Genomic DNA, 17579 nt, shown 5'->3' on the forward strand with positions numbered 1-17579 from the left:
ACAAAAACAACACAAAACTTAACAAAATGTGGTGGAATGCATTCGCACGTGTGACCCACATTCATAAAATGGCATGGAAACATGTTTTTGTTTTGAAAACTTTTATTTTGCCACCTGTTGATGTTTACCTGCTTTCAACAAACTCCTTCCAAAACAAACCTTGCAACAAGTTCCTGTTGCTGTACTCACAACCCAACCAAACACCTGTTGCACATCCGGCACGTGCTCGCTGGCCTGTCGGTTGCTGTTGGAGATCATTGCTTCGGCAACTAAAACTTTGCTTCATTTTCGTTTACCGGTAGTAAACAATTTGAGCCATTTTTCATTCTTAGCAGGCTGCAGTTAATTGTGCAGATCGTTTTGTACAAGCTGTGCGTTTAAAACGATTTTCTCTAAAGATTTGTTCTTAGTTTGAGCAAAACAATGCGACGAACGAAGAAACCCAAGCCCAAACTCAAGCGTCATATCGAAGATGTTCCATTTTACAAATTTAACCACGGAAAGGATGAGCTTCCTCTGGATCCGGCACGCACCTTTATAGAGGAACAAATCGGTAGGTCAAGAGCGACGAAAGCATGTATATATTAATTATTTCAACTGTTTGTACACTTTCTAGGGAAAATTCACTCCACCAAATCGAGCTGCTTCACCAAGGACTACAGTCTTCATCGTACTCCGCGCGGTGATGGTACGCTTGACCCCGAACTACTGCCAACCGAATGTGCCACATCGTTCCCTCACCCCGACCCTAGCCCGCGTCCCTCGACATCGAAGATTTACTGTCGTGGTGAACCTGCCCGAGACGTGCGTGGTCCATTGGCTGGAAAAGACAAAGACGCCACCGATCGTATGATTGAGGTGTACAAGCGTTTCCGGTTGAAAATTTTTCACGACCTAGCGCTCACCAAACCGGTGCTTAGGGGCAACGAGTTTTTCCGTCGCTATGGTCGCAACGATGATGACGGTCGCCGGAAGTTACCATCGCTGTGGCGAAAGAAGCGCCCTCAAAAGTTTCAGTTTGACGAGTTCGCATACCGTACGCCGGAGGAAAACGAGGAAGCGTTGCGTCGCATACAGAAGCATCTGGATAAGATGATTGCAAAGAGTATACGGGAGGCGGAAAAACGACGCCGGGAAAAGGAAGAGCAAGAGCGAAGACCTCAGTTTGTACGTTCATCTTCACCGTACATCTCAATATTAGTCTTACACTCTATGTTTCCTTCTTTCCTCCTGCAGTGCACCTCCAAGAGCAAGAATGTTTATCAGGTGAAGGTGAAAAATAAACGACTTACCAATGAGCAGTACATCAAGAAACTCAAGCAATCGGAAAGCATGTAAGTTCTTCTACTAAACATTCGTTTTCCAGCACCTGTTAACCTCCTCTTGGTTCTGCCAGGAAACTGAAATATCTTCAAGCCTTACTGCCCGTCCATCCGGATGAGCAAAAGCATAAAATACTTTCACGATACGAGCAAAACTTCCGCCATGCAATGTATTTCTTCGACGACGCAATGAAGCAGCGCACACTGAACGTGCTCGATCAGCTGGATGTGCGGAAGATCAACCACTATCCTTCACATTTGATCAAAAAGATACTGCCGCGAGTAGATCAACGGCTAAACCATCTCAAGCAGGCGTACAAGTTCATCCTGGAAGAGGAACAGCTGTGGCCCGACGTTTATCCCGAGGTGATACTGATGGACTACCTCTTCGATACCGATCACGGTGTGGCACGAGATCAGGCCGTTTTCTTCATCATACTGCTCATGGACCTGCAGGAAGACTACCGGTACTACGTTAAGCGTGCCTTTCTACGGTACATACTACGCTCGGAAGCGGAACGATCCCGCCTTCAACTTGCGATCGAACCACCCGAGTTCCCGATCGCCACTATGGTCGCTCCAGTTCCGTGGAAGTGTTCCATACAGATAGCAAAGAATCGGCTGGAGGAGGTTCTCATGATTAACCACCCAGTGCTGCAAGCGATCAATATGCTATGGCACAAGCTGTACAGCAATTTGTTGGTGGTCGATTCGGTGAAATTTTACAGCACCGACATACCGATGCATGCTGACAAAATAACTGAAATGATACACAACAGCTGTCGAATAACGAGAGACGTAAGACTCAACCACCATTTGCTCTCCACCAAACACCATCATTAATGGTTTTCGTTTTTCTTCCAGATTTTGATCAACGACTGGATGCCACGAGTAGCAGATCTGGTAGATGTGATGCGCAAATACTGGAAAGATCTGGTACCGCGCAACTCCAGCCACGGTGGACGGGGCACTATCTTTTTCAACTGCATCCACGCGCTCACCTCATACCATCTGCAGGAACTCATCAAGAAGAGTCTGGATCATCTTGTTGAAGCGTTGGAAGTGTATCGGGAGGGCGATGTTGCCGGAGAGGAGCCAAAGGTGAAGAAGAAACCCTTCATGACTCTCACCGTCTCGGTAGTTGGGCAACACCACACAGACATCGAAAAAACTACTGAGAAAAGTGACCTCTCGCTGTACCAGGTGGACGACGATGATCCTGACATACTGGCCTCAGAGTCGGACGACTTCGTGCTGACCAACAGTGACGAACGAAGAACTTCCTTCATTGTGGAGAGCAGCGGCAAGATCATCATCTATCCGTACATGGAGGAACTGCCCGACCTGTTCAAAAGCTACTTCGTCAAGATACTGAAGGTGGGCTACAAGATCCCAAGGCTCGAGTACTATCTCACTCAGGACGAGAAGCAGCTGGGCTATCTGCACTTCATACGCACCGATAACGATGACATGCAGAAGTTGTACGAGCGTGTGAAGAGGATTGTCATTGCCAACCAGACCGGTCCGACGGTGTACCTGTATCCGATGTACGAGTACTACTTCCCGGTGTTGGCAAACAAGATGAAGCTCATTACGGAGGGCATTTTCTCACAACTAGAGCTTCCGCCACTGGACATTTTCAAAGAGCTGGTTCAAAAATTTACCGACCTATTGAATGGCATCTACTACCTGCGAGATTTCATACCGCTCAATCTGTTCATGCTCGATAATAGCAGATTGAACAAGGTGCTGGAAAAGCTTGTGAACGATCTCAAGAACTTTGTCATCAACTATTTCATCACGCTCAATCAGGTGGATAATAGAAGGTGAGTGTCTGCGGACAAGAATCCTTTTCTATTCAGCTTAAATTGACGGGTTTTTATATTTTTAGAATTTGTGACGAGTTCGAGGATATGTCGCTGCACGCTGGTGAAAGACCCAAAGAGACGCCGGAAGTCGTCGCCCTGCAGAACTATCTTACCCAATGCCGGGAGGAGCGCATGTACCAGCTTACAAGCGAAATCAAACAAGTCGCACAGCGAGTTATTTTCTTACTCACTCATGCCATTCTTGATCGTATGTCATTTATGTTCTCGTTCCAAACGTATGGCTTTCTTAGTAGACTCTATTTTTAAACTACCTTTTCTCCATCAGAGGAAGACATCAATCTCAACTCCCGGCTGTTCCTGTGGCCCAAAGAGCTGGAAAAGGTGCTCGACCTTAGCGGGGCCCGATTATCAGTGGTTCGTGAAAACCTTGAAACGTCCTTACGCGAACGTCGTGTCAAATTCGAACAGTACTTGATGACGGAAAAGAAAAAGATGGATCACTTTCGTACGAGAGAAATACGCGAAATGCTCTCGCTGGACGATCTGCGCGATAAAGTGGATACGGTGGATGGGTTGATGAAGATTTTAGAAGTATTTGTCAACGGGGCCTGCTTTCACTTGCGTTCGAGCTACTCACATCTCGATCACTCTTGTTTTAGGATTGTAGCAGAGAGGCAAAGGAAATCAACACGAACGAGAACTTACTGCAGATCGATCTTTCCTTCTTCCCGTCGCTTAATGAGATGATCGAAAAGATGGGACCGGTTGAGAAGCTGTGGCATACCGCGTACAAGTTTGACACCTGTCACGAGGTGTGGTACTTTGGGCCTTTCAAAGATCTCGATGCGGACATCATACGGAACGCGGTGGAGGAGATGTATCAAGCGATCTCGGTACTGCTGAAGGAGCTTACCGGTAGCCCACAGGCGAAGCGTGTCGCCGAGCAGATACGCATGAAGGTGGAAAAGTTTAAGGTGTACCTCCCGATCCTGGAGTCTGTCTGCCGCCAGGGGCTGTGCGATCGCCATTGGAAGCAGATCTCGGAAGAACTGGGCCAAGAAGTGAACCCCGCCGTGCACAATTCGCTCAGCCAGATGGTGGAGATCGATATCGTCAAGATACAGGAGCGTCTCGAGGAGATCTCCAACGCGGCCGGCAAAGAGTACGAGCTGAACATTCAGCTTGTCAACATGCAGGAAGAGTGGACCGACGTGCTATTCGTTTGCGTGCCGTACCGGGACAGCGATATGTACATCCTATCCTCCGTCGACGAGATACAGACTCTGCTGGACGATCACATTCTGAAGGCGCAGGCGATGCGAGGATCCCCATATATTGCTGCACTCGGCACGAAAGCAAACAACTGGGAGGACAAGCTCATTTCCATGCAAGACATTATCGATACCTGGCTGCAGGTGCAGGCGACCTGGATGTATCTCGAGCCGATTTTCAGCTCCGAGGACATCCTGCGTCAGATGCCGACCGAGGGCCGCCACTTCAAGGCTGTCGACCGTGTATTCCGCAAGATCATGAAACACACCACGGCCGATGCGCACGTCATCCAGGCGACAGACTATCCAGAGCTGCTGAACACGCTCCGGAAGGCGTACACCGATCTGGAGGAGATCCAGAAGGGTCTCAATATGTATCTCGAGAAGAAGCGGCTCTTCTTTGCCCGCTTCTTTTTCCTCTCAAACGACGAGCTGTTGGAAATTTTGTCCGAAACAAAGGATCCGCTACGTGTGCAGCCACATCTGAAGAAGTGCTTCGAAGGCATTCACTCGCTGCAGTTCGATCAGCAGATGGAGATCGTGGCGATTACTTCTGCTGAACAGGAAGTGATTCCGTGCGTACGAAAGGTCAACCCCAATCTTGCCAACGTAAGTATGGGGAATGAATGGTATGTGCGTACCTTGCTAATCATATGTTGGTTCATTTTCAATAGGGTTTAGTTGAAAAATGGCTAAAGGAGGTCGAGACAGTAATGTTGGAAAGTGTCAAGGAACAGATTTGGCAGTCGTACGAGCGCTACCCGAACGATCCTCGCAAAGTGTGGGTACTGAACTGGCCTGGTCAGGCCGTGCAAGTCGTATCGTGTCTGAAATGGACTGAGGAGGCCGAAGAAGCGATACAGCAAGGACAGCTTCCGCAGTTTGGAAAAATCTGTAGCAATCAGATAGCAGAGTTGGTGGATCTAGTGCGAGGAAATCTCAGCACTGGAGCAACGATCACCATCGAGGCTCTGATCGTCGTCGATGTACACGCTCGGGACATTGTCAATTTGCTCGTCGAGAAGCAGATAAGCGACGTCGGGGATTTCAACTGGTTCTCACAGCTTCGGTACTACTGGCGTATTGACGACGATGACAAGCAAAGCTACGTCGGTGTCAGTATGGTCACCACAGACCTTAAGTACGGCATGGAGTATCTTGGCAATACGGGACGGCTCGTAACGACACCACTCACCGATCGATGCTTCCGCACTCTGATGGGTGCGTTTAAGCTGAACCTGGGCGGAGCTCCTGAGGGACCGGCCGGTACCGGCAAGACAGAAACCTGTAAAGATCTTGCCAAAGCAGTTGCAAAGAAGTGCGTCGTATTCAACTGCTCCGATGGGTTGGATTACAAAGCGTTGGGTAAATTCTTCAAGGGTCTCGCCCAGTCCGGTTCGTGGGCATGCTTCGACGAGTTCAACCGTATCGAGCTAGAGGTGCTCTCAGTCGTAGCACAACAGATTCTCACCATACAACATGCCATCGCACAGAAGATTGCCAAATTTACGTTCGAAGATACGCACCTGAAGCTTGACCCTACGTGCAACATTTTCATCACGATGAATCCTGGCTATGCGGGACGTACGGAGCTGCCAGATAACTTGAAGGTGTTGTTCCGCACGGTAGCCATGATGGTACCCGATTATGCCATGATCGGTGAGATCACACTCTACTCCAACGGGTTTGATAATGCTCGTGTGCTGGCGCAGAAGATCGTTCACACGTACAAGCTCTGCTCGGAACAGCTGTCCTCGCAGTTCCACTACGACTACGGTATGCGGGCGGTCAAATCCGTCCTAATGGCAGCAGGTTCATTGCGGCGTACTCAACCACACCTGGCAGAGGATCAAATCGTGTTGCGTGCTATTATTGATGTGAATCTACCAAAGTTCTTGCAACAGGATATACCTCTGTTCGAAGGCATCTACAAGGATCTGTTTCCTGGCGTCAATCTTCCTCCGGTATGTAAAATTCGTCTGCTATCTCTTCCTCTGTTGCTCAACACTATTTATTTACAGCCTGCTCGAGACGACATTGTGCGCATATTGCTGGTGAAGTTGGTGAAAAGGAAGCTACAGCCTACCGCTTGGTACATTGATAAGATCATGCAGATCTACGAGATGATGCTTGTGCGCCACGGTTTAATGATAGTTGGCGAATCGATGGGAGGTAAAACGACGGCCTATCAAGTGTTGGCGGAAACGCTACGTGAGCTACGTGTCGAGAAGGGACCAAAGTGTGAGGAGCAAGGTGTGCAGTACCGCATCATAAATCCAAAGTCCATTTCTATGGGGCAATTGTACGGTAGCTTCGATCCAGCATCGCATGAATGGTCGGACGGGGTATTAGCGAACACCTTCCGAGAGATGGTAAACACAACGAGCCCAGAGCGGCAGTGGATTTTGTTTGACGGACCGGTTGATGCGGTATGGATCGAGAATCTAAACACGGTGCTCGATGACAACAAGAAGCTGTGCTTGATGTCAGGAGAAATTATTCAGATGACAAAACTTATGAATCTTGTGTTCGAACCAGTTGATCTGGAGCAAGCGTCTCCTGCAACCGTATCCAGGTAGGTTCAGTAGACTGCTTCAGTAATATTTATGGGCATGAAGATTAAGTTTACTTATGTCACGTTCATTTCTAGATGCGGTATGATCTACATGGAGCCACACCAGCTAGGATGGATCGCTCTACACAAATCTTTTCTGCTAGTGCTAGAAGAGAAAGGAGTGTCGGAGATTAGCATCGGTGTGTTCGAACAGTTGGTAGAGTGGTTGATACCTCCATCGCTGAAATTTCTGAAGATGGTTAAAACCGTCCTACCAATCTCCGAGATGCAATGCTATTCGGTACTAGAGATATGCGTGACACAAACTTTCCAGAAACAGCTTCACCGCAATTCTAATCTCTTTTCGTTCTAGATGTTCTCCAAGTTCTTCTACATATTTTGCACACGCATACCAAACTACACACAGATACAGTTTCAGCAGACTTTCCTCTTCTGTTTCGCTTGGGGCTATTTTTCGTCCGTCACCAACGAGGGACGCAAAATGATAGATCCCCTGCTGCGGAAGATACTGTACGGTGCCAATGAAGATCACCCGAAGCCGAAACACTTCTCCCTTAACCGTGGCCAGATGTACCCGGAAAAGATGAACTTCATGGACTATCGATTCGATGAGCACGAAAATTGGTGGCCTTGGCAAACAACCGAAGAGCTCGTGCTTCCGGAAGCGTGCATCGTTTCGGAGCTGATGATTCCTACCAAAGAAACTGGCTACATTCTTTACTGGACCAATCTATGCGTTCGCAACGGTATTCCGATCCTGCTGGCCGGTCCAACCGGAACAGGCAAAAGTGCTACCATTTCTAACTACATTCGAGAACTACCCAAGGCGAAATTTATCTCCAACATTATTAACTGTTCCGCACGGAGCACAGCCGCCCAGGTGCAAGACACGATCATGAGCAAACTGGATCGTCGACGAAAGGGCGTGTACGGGCCACCAGTCGGAAAGGAGTGTGTCAACTTCATCGACGATCTTGCCATGCCGGCTCGTGACGACTATGGTTCACAGCCACCATTGGAGCTCGTACGCACTTGGCTCGACCATCGTATATGGTCCGATCTGCGCGATACATCCAAGATCGAGTTGATCGATTTACTGCTTATCGCGGCTATGGGACCGATCGGAGGCAGTAACTACATCCCGCAGCGACTCTATCGCCACATGTTCGTGATGTCAATAGATTCCTTCGAAGATACCACCCTGATGCGCATATTCTCATCCATCGGTGATTGGCACTTTGCGAAAGGGTTTCCGGAGCCCGTCGCCCGACTCAGCAAGCTGCTCAGCCAAGCAGCAATTGCGGTGTATCGTGGAGCGATCGAAAACTTTCTTCCAACACCGGCAAAGTCACACTATCTCTTCTCTCTACGGGACGTTTCCCGCGTGTATCAAGGGATCGTTCTTCTACCCTCAAAAAAGCTACCCGATCCGGAGAAGCTGGTACGTCTCTGGGTGCACGAAACGTATCGCGTGTTTTGCGATCGATTAGTAGAAGATGACGATAAGCTGAAGCTACTTCGTCTAGTCGATGATGCGTGCGTTACACATCTACGCTTGAAGCTTGAGCAAGCCTTTGGTGATCGTCTCGAACCGGGCCAGAAGGTATCAGATAAACATATACGCGATCTGCTGTTCGGTAACTACATGGAACCTGCCGCCGTAACTCGGATCTACGACGAGGTTGACAACTGGGAACAGCTGGAAAAGAACATCAACTTCTATCTGTCGGAGTACAACGAACGATCGAAATCGCCCATGAACTTGGTCCTGTTCCGGTTTGCCATCGAACACATATCCCGCGTGTCACGAGTTCTCCAGATGCCCCGAGGACACCTGCTGATGGTAGGTCTCGGAGGTTCTGGACGACGGAGCACCGTGAAGCTAGCGTCCAGCATGAGCGACTCGCTCGTCTTTCAGGTAGAAGTAACACGCAGCTACACACTCAACGAGTGGCGCGAGGATATGAAAAAGCTTCTGATGTATGCGGGCTGCGAAGGGAAACGAACCGTCTTCCTGTTTAACGACTCGCAGGCAAAGGAGGAAGCCTTCGTGGAGGACATCAATTCGCTTCTCAACACTGCCGACCTGCCCAATCTATTCCAGGCCGAGGAGAAGGCGGTGATCCTCGAACAAATGCAAATCATCGTTCAGGCCACGAACAAACCAATCGATCTGACAGCGCTGTCACTCTACAGCTTTTTCGTGGAACGTGTCCGCGAGAACCTTCACATAGCGCTGGCGTTCTCGCCGATTGGAGACTCATTCAAGAAGCGGCTTCGTATCTATCCCTCGCTCATCAACTGCTGCACAATCGATTGGTTCACGGCTTGGCCCGATGATGCGCTGCAGAAGGTGGCCGAATTTTTCATTCGCTCGATGGATCTCGTCAGCAGTCAGGAGAGATTGTCCATGTCACGCGAGTCATCGAGCGTCGAGGTGGTAGAGCCAGCGGACGAAAAGGATCCAAAGGTACGCAAGCTCACCGAGCTGGAGGTCAAGCTTATCGACTGTGTGCTGGTCTTCAATGACTCTGTAGTCGATAATTCGAACCGCTTCTTTAACGAGCTGGGTCGTCGTAACTACGTAACTCCAACTTCCTATCTGGAGATGTTACGCTCGTTCAAAGACTTGTACCACAAAAAGTACTCGGAAACCATTACACAACGCGATCGTTACACTACCGGATTGGAAAAGCTAGACTTTGCCGCCGGCCAGGTATCGGTCATGCAGAACCAGCTGCAAGATCTGCAACCGATGCTGAAACAAACGTCCGACGAAACGGAGAAAATTATGGTCAATATCGAGCGCGAAACGGCGGAAGCTGAAAAGAAGAAGGAAATCGTGGGAGCTGATGAAACGGCAGCGAACGAGGCCGCCGCATCCGCACAAGCGATTAAGGACGATTGTGAAAGCGATCTGCAGGAAGCGGTGCCGGCCCTTGAGGCCGCTCTAGCTGCCCTTGATACGCTCAAACCGGCAGATATTACTGTGGTGAAGTCGATGAAAAACCCGCCGTCGGGTGTGAAGCTCGTACTGGAAGCGGTTTGCGTTATTCGAGGCATCAAACCTGATAGGAAGCCTGATCCGAGTGAGTATTTCTGGTGGTGGTGAAGATGTTCCCTTTACACAAGTTTGCATTCCCTTCCAGATGGTCACTTGGTGGAAGACTACTGGGGACCTTCGCAAAAGATGCTGGGAGACCTCAAATTTCTGGACAGCTTGAAGACCTTCGACAAGGATAACATCCCCATACCTGTTATGAAGAAAATCAGAGAAGTGTAAGGAGCTTCCGCTTGCATTGTCGCTTAGTAGGGATCACCTAATTTAAATGCCTTCCCACTCCACAGATACATTGCCGATCGTGAGTTTGTGCCGGAGAAAATCAAAAGCATTTCAATGGCCTGTGAAGGTCTCTGTCGCTGGGTGCGTGCAATGGAGATCTACGACCGTGTCGCCAAAATTGTAGCACCGAAAAAGATCGCTCTAGCCGAAGCAGAAGCCGAGCTGGCAATGCAGATGGAAAAGCTCAACTCGAAGCGTGCCGAGCTGCAGGAAATCCTCGACAAGCTGCAGAAGCTGAACGATTTCTTTGCCGAAAAGTCGCGAGAAAAGAAACGCCTCGAGGACGAAATCGATAGCTGCGAAAAGAAGCTGATCCGAGCGGAGCAGCTGATCGGTGGTCTTGGTGGAGAAAAGCGACGATGGTCCGAGTGTGCTTTCAATTTGCACCAATCGCTTAGCAACGTGGTGGGAGATGTGCTGTTGGCCGCCGGATGTGTAGCCTATCTTGGCTGCTTCACCACCGAGTTCCGCTCGACAATCGTTCAGGCATGGAACGCAGAAGCGGTCACGCGTCGTATACCGTGCACCGAGAATTTCTCCTTGATCACGACGCTCGGCAATCCGTTGCAAATTCGTAGCTGGTCTAATTGGGGCCTGCCGACCGATAACTTTTCCGTCGAGAATGGAATTATTGTGAAGCATGCACGTCGCTGGCCGCTCATGATTGATCCAGAGGGACAGGCGAATAAGTGGGTGAAGAACATGGAGAAAGCGAACAACCTCAAGATCATCCAACAAATGGAAGCCAACTATATGCGCATCGTGGAGAATGCTATTATCAACGGGTACCCGGTGCTGCTAGAGAATGTCGGTGAGAACATCGATTCCGGATTCAACTCGATTCTCGAGAAAAACATCATCTACCAGAAAGGATCGTACAATATTAAGTTTGGTGATGGTATGATTGAGTATAATGACAACTTCCGCTTCTACATCACGACCAACCTGCGAAATCCGCACTATCTGCCCGAAACGGCCGTCATGGTGACGCTGATGAACTTCATGATCACGGAACAGGGCTTGCGATCGCAGCTGCTCGGTACGGTAATCGTACAGGAGCGTCCAGATTTGCAGGAGAAAAAGGAGTCGCTCATCATAGAATCGGCTCAAAACCAGGAGGCACTGTACAACGCCGAGGCTAAGATCCTGCAGGTGCTTTCAACTGCCGAAGGAAACATTCTGGACGATGAGAACGCGATCGACATACTCACCTCGAGCAAACAGCTGTCGGAAGAGATACAGGCGAAGCAGATAGTTGCCGTCGCTACTGAGGCGGAGATTGATGCCGCTAGACAACAGTACATACCGGTAGCACGTCATTCGGCTGTGATCTTCTTCTGTACGGCTGAGCTGGCAAACATTGATCCCATGTACCAGTTCAACTTAACCTGGTTCCTGAATATCTTTGTGCAGGCGATCCTTAATTCACCTAAATCTGATGATTTGGAGCAGCGTTTAAAACACCTCACTGACTACTTTACCATGGCCATCTACAGCAACGTATGTCGCTCGTTGTTCGAGAAGGATAAGCTAATGTTTTCGTTCGTGTTGTGTCTGGGGATTATGCGAGGTCGGGGAGATATCAAAGATGCAGAACTGTCTTTCTTGTTGGCCGGTGGACTAGCATTGGACAACCCCTACCCAAACCCCGCACCAGAATGGCTCACGGATAAATGTTGGTCGGAAATAGTGCGTGCCGGATCGTTACCCTCTCTCAAAGAACTTCCACAATCGTTTATGCGCAACATCGAACAATGGAAAGCTTTCAACGATCAAAATGATCCCGATGCACAACCACTTCCAGAACCATTCGATAGGCACGAAAACATTGTCAAACTGATCGTGTTGAAGTGTCTTCGGCCCGATAAAGTAGTGCCTGGATTACAGCGCTTTATCGTACAAAATATTGGCAAAACGTACGTCGAACCGCCACAGTTCAATTTGGAAACATCGTACCGGGATAGTTCTCCCAGAATCCCTCTAATATTTATGCTATCACCCGGTTCGGATCCGATGGACAACATCTTTACGTTCGCCAACGCTCACTACATGAGTGACGACTGCCGGGTGATCTCACTTGGACAAGGTCAGGGTCCAAAGGCCACCAGAACTATTCTCGACGCAATCAAGCTAGGCTATTGGGTCGTGCTGCAGAATTGCCATGTAGCGGAGTCGTACATGGACGAGCTGGAGAAGATTTGCATGGACTCGAGCCTTTACGAATCGGTGCATCCAAAGTATAGGCTATGGTGCACGTCATATCCTAGCCGCCGTTTTCCGGTGTCCATCCTGCAAAATAGCGTGAAAATGACAAACGAAGCTCCGAAAGGTGTGAAAAATAATATGACACGCATCTTCACCACGGAACCACTGTCTAACAATACGTTCTACTCGGATGCGTTCGATGGAGATCTCGGCAAGGTATGGCTGCGTGGTGTCTTTTCGTTGGTATTCTTCCATGCTGTTGTACAGGAACGTTGCAAGTTCGGTCCACTGGGTTGGAACATCCCGTACGAGTTCAACGAGTCGGATCTTAAGTAAGGAGTTGCGTCGCCCATTACATTCAAGCCCATTACTAACCTCAACCTTTATTCTACAGAATTTCTCTGATGCAGTTAAAGATGTTCCTTAATCAGTACCACAAGATCCCGTTCGAGGGGCACATTTATCTTACGGGCGAGTGTAACTATGGAGGGCGTGTAACAGACGACAAGGATCGACGCTTGTTGATGGCTCTTTTGAATCGGATCTACAACCAAGACACCATCGACATCGATAACTTCCAGCTGACAGAGTCGGGACGCTACAAAGTACCGGAACTGCCGACTGCAAAAGAAGCACTAGCCTACATCTCCACACTGCCAATGATCGCTCATCCAGAGGTGTTTGGATTGCATGAAAACGCTGACATCACACGCAACATTGATGAAACATCGTCGGTATGTACGAACCACCGATTAAAACCCCGAACGAACAATTGCAATACCCTTTCATCTCGTTTTAGCTTCTTGATCGAGTTCTGCTCACCCAAACACACCTTTTCGCTGGAACAGCTTCATCCGATACGGAACAAAAAGAGGACCCGGTCCTGCTGCTCTGTACCGAAATTGCCAAAAAGCTCCCCAACCTCTACGATGTGGATGCCGTCGCCGAACTGTACCCGATCGAGTACGAAAACTCTATGAATACCGTGCTGCGCCAAGAGCTAACGCGCTTCAATCGATTGCTAGAGTACATTAGGCTCAGTTTGGTCGACGTGCAGCGTGCAATTAAGGGTCAGATTAGCATGATACCGGAGCTGGAGAACATCTATCGCGCGATGAAGATCTCGCGTGTACCAAAGGCCTGGCTATCGAAGAGCTATCCTTCGCTAAAGCCGCTCGGTAGCTACGTGAACGATTTCGTTCAACGGCTGGCATTCTTCCAGCGTTGGATCGACGAAGGAGAACCGAATGTGTACTGGATGAGTGGGTTCTACTTTACTCAGTCTTTCCTCACCGGTATTATGCAGAACCACTCGCGCAAATTTAAGCTACGCATCGACGAGCTGGTTATGGATTTTGATGTGACCAGCTTTGAATCGGACGAAGCCGTGAAAGATTCCTCGGAAGTGGCTACATTTGTTAAGGTATATAACTCCCAAGTTACAGTAACGAAAATTTGTAGTAATCAAGTAGAAGTCATTGTTGGATACTATATGAAGAATAAGACATATTTTAAGCAACATTTTTTATCGACATAAACTATTGCATTTAACACGCTCGCATTACACAAGGACAAACGACGCATCAACGTAGACTACGTAATGTTCGACGTAAGTACAATGGATCGATTAGGCCTGTCAAGTTTCTTTTAAAACCTCTAAATATATCCACTAACTAAACCGTGACTAACCTTATTCGTAAAACTTTATCCACAGGGTCTTTACCTGGAGGGTGCACGCTGGAATCGGGAAAGCATGCGGCTAGACGAGCCCCTGTCACGCATCCTCTACGACACACTGCCCATCATCTCGATGTCTCCAACACTGAAGACGGAAAAGAGTGGCCCAGAGCTACGACTTCGCTACGACTGTCCCATCTACAAGACTAGTGAGCGACGTGGTGTGCTTTCTACCACCGGCCACTCAACAAACTTCGTCATGTTCCTCGAGCTAGACACTGTTATGCCCCAGGAGCATTGGGTTCTTCGTGGAACCGCATGTCTCTGTCAACTGGATGACTGAAGACGACGAAACCAATACTAACTAGTGTGCTTTTAATCATCTTTATCATTCATTCAGCAGTTTTTTTTTGTGGCATATATACAACAACCTAACCTAAAAAATAAATCTGTAGTCGTTTGATCGAGCTCTTGTGGCTACACTTCGCTTATCTTATCACAACCGCCGTTACCTGGGAAGGGTACTCCGTACGTCCGTTAAACGGCGTAACAGGTACCCTAAGCGAGAACGCATCGTACCCACGGATGGGTTAGAGAGGTTTGTTATCTTATCTCCTGTAACGCTATCCGCCGTGCGTTTGCCAATCGCACACTGATTACAGAACATCGTTAGGGTGTACCCCGTTTCGTTGGAACAGGTCTTATTGTGCTCCAACGCTTCAACGAGGATTGAATCCATTAACAAACCTAAACCAAAACAGTTTGTGCTAAAGAAAGCATTTAGTTGCAGCAGTGTACAAAAAGTTATTTGCGCATATAAACAGTAGTTGCCCTAACGTAGTTTGAGGAACAAAATGCATCTCATTAAGAACAAAGCAGTGTACTTCACGCTCATGCTCGGTAATTATGAAACGCGAGTTAAAACTTTTCTTTCTGAATAGATAGAAAGAGTCTTTTACAGTTCGGTGTCTTGAAATTAACTATTTTATTGAATTCAGCCGATTCCGTTATCGGCCCATAAACGGCCCAGCAGCGATCGCCGCATCAGCATAACTCGTCGCGTTGGATACAACACGACACTCCCAATGCTGATTTAGCGATTACCGACGCTCGTTGCTAACTCGCGTAATGGGTACAGGGTGGTGTCAAATTGCCTTGAAGCTGGTACGAGTGATTCATCGTTAGAATATTTCCTGGAACGAAACCATTACTTCACCTTGTTTTCAGTGTACTTCACCGTGTGTCGTGCTTATATTGCGAAACATCTGAAATGCAACACATTTTTACGATTGTCGAGTCAAACGAGACGTATTTAATGTGCTGTGATCCATTTGCATACCAACTATGTGCTCTTCGTGTTAAGACTAGGCCAGTGCAAGGTCCAATCAGATAAATCTCTCGAACTGAGATTATCAGAGGAGCGGCATCTTACTCATGATGGCTATGGTGTCTTATCGAAACTGTGGCCTAACTTTAAGCAGTAACAAACAGTTAGGTCGTTAAATTGGATCAGAATTTTAATCACGTCCTCCAGCTCGTAAAACAAGACATAACATAATGCAGAGTCAAAATGTTGCAAAAATGAATTACTCAAACTGGATAACACTTCCAAACCCTTGTTTACTTAACCTAATATATCCTCTCTCTTATTGTTTACAATCTTTCTTCCTCCCTCCTCCATGCAGTTGTATTGAGCATGTGTTTAGATGAAACGGAAGCGCGTCGAAAGATTCTTCGTGGACGCCGTACCATCAACCGAACATTCAAACGTGAGTCACACCACACACACGCACACACGCTCTTACTTGGTTCAAGTTTAATCATCTTTTCAATTACAGGTGGACCGTTGATTCCAGCATGGGCCATCATTACGATAGTCGCCATCGTGAACCTACTCATCGGCGGTATAGCTTATCTAATATTCCGAAAGGTCGTGCTCAATGCACCGATCGAGAACGTTACCTCGTACACGCCAGCCATGCAGGACGAGTACAGTTCCTGAGCGGTAGAAAACTGTTCTGTAAAACACACAAAAACCCTTCCCGTAATTTAACGACTCGTCCACAAATTCCGCTCCACCATGGCGCAATTGAATCCTACCGGTAGAATGTAAGCACTTGCCCCAGTTGTCATTAACCTCTGTTCCAGGATTACAAATCAATAAACATCCAGTTCAGTTTCACCAAATTACCGAACCGGTATACTTCCTGTTTTCGAACCTCTGGTAAATGCTCAGTTTCTGGGTAGTGTGTTGTTTGTCATTCAGCTTGCGGTACAGCACATTCCTCACTTCCATTCCTCACCGTAACTTCTCATCTATAATTAAGAGACCGCATTACCATGTCACCTCCAGTCTCCAGGGACACATTTGACTTTGCGTGACCGAAGGCGTTACGGTTAGGTTTTTTTTTATTGACATAGGAAATCCCTCAGAACAGAACACATTGCCCCGGCACATTTCGATTGCTGACTCGAAAATCGAAAGCAGACTTTGCGGTAACGTAATCGACCCCGTTTCCATACTTGATTCAAGGGATAGGAACGCTCTCCATCAACGGAACGTCTGGAAAATCAATCTACCCGTCGAACGTTCATCTTCCAATCGTTGGACGAGCGGATCGATCCGTACATCCACTCCAAATTAAATCCACTCACAAGCACGCCAGGTTCCACAGTGCTAGAACACCCGAAACCGTTTGCAATCGAGGATGGTTTCCAAATTCGGTGGGGATACCGGTGAAGTGGTTCATAAATTTTCAAGAGCATCACGCCGGATATGTTCTGTCCCAGTTCCTCTGGACGGCGCTGCACTAATCCATGGTCACGGTCACAAACTGAATCAACTGGGGTACAACGACGGTAGGGTTAACGATTTGTATAAATTTACATAATCCATTTACCCCCTATTCCTAATTTAAATGTTCACTTTCAATCAGCGTCCAACAGGATCGCTCACATGTGTTAGGTGGCAAATCTGAAATACTGGGGACAACAAGTATGTAGCGGGATGAGGCTGTCGGTGCAAAACAGTCCCTATGAACGTTTGCGGTTAAATTTGAACCACTTCAGATATTTTGCAGACCATACTGCAACGTATTTGATTGACATGCACAGTGGGAGAAAATAGATCTTTTTTATTCCATTCGATATTCTTCAACTAACCAATAAATTACTTCGGTACATAATTTGTTTATTTGATTAAAAATTATATATTTTTTTCCTTTTGCTAAAAGTAAGCTTCTGCACACCTTTTTTGTCCATGCAGTCGCAGCTAACTCCCGCTGTGCTGACCATCATTATCATCCACCGCGCTTTAGTAACCCGTTCCCCCGGTATGTGTGTGTGTGTGTGTGTGTG

At 47.9% G+C, this 17579-nt stretch overlaps 2 protein-coding genes across 2 annotated transcripts; both read left to right on the forward strand.

Moving 5' to 3' along the window:
- The first annotated feature begins 363 nt into the window (after positions 1-363).
- Positions 364-15072, forward strand: LOC118505526 (dynein heavy chain 3, axonemal). The gene is given in 17 exon segments (XM_036041438.1): positions 364-553; positions 617-1167; positions 1237-1334; positions 1397-2120; positions 2187-3148; positions 3214-3742; positions 3811-5031; positions 5097-6386; positions 6444-6997; positions 7073-7277; positions 7350-10086; positions 10147-10276; positions 10346-12877; positions 12940-13279; positions 13345-13968; positions 14116-14154; positions 14260-15072. Coding segments are annotated over 17 exon segments (12972 nt in total). The 5' UTR covers positions 364-423; the 3' UTR covers positions 14566-15072.
- On the forward strand, positions 14879-16412 carry LOC118505525. The gene is made up of 3 exons (XM_036041437.1): positions 14879-15122; positions 15908-15991; positions 16061-16412. Exons 1-3 carry the CDS (start codon positions 15077-15079, stop codon positions 16222-16224), a joined length of 294 nt encoding a protein of 97 aa, XP_035897330.1. The 5' UTR covers positions 14879-15076; the 3' UTR covers positions 16225-16412.
- The last annotated feature ends 1167 nt before the right edge of the window (positions 16413-17579 follow it).

The sequence above is a fragment of the Anopheles stephensi genome, chromosome 2 (assembly GCF_013141755.1).
Source record: "Anopheles stephensi strain Indian chromosome 2, UCI_ANSTEP_V1.0, whole genome shotgun sequence".
Lineage (NCBI taxonomy): Eukaryota > Metazoa > Arthropoda > Insecta > Diptera > Culicidae > Anopheles > Anopheles stephensi.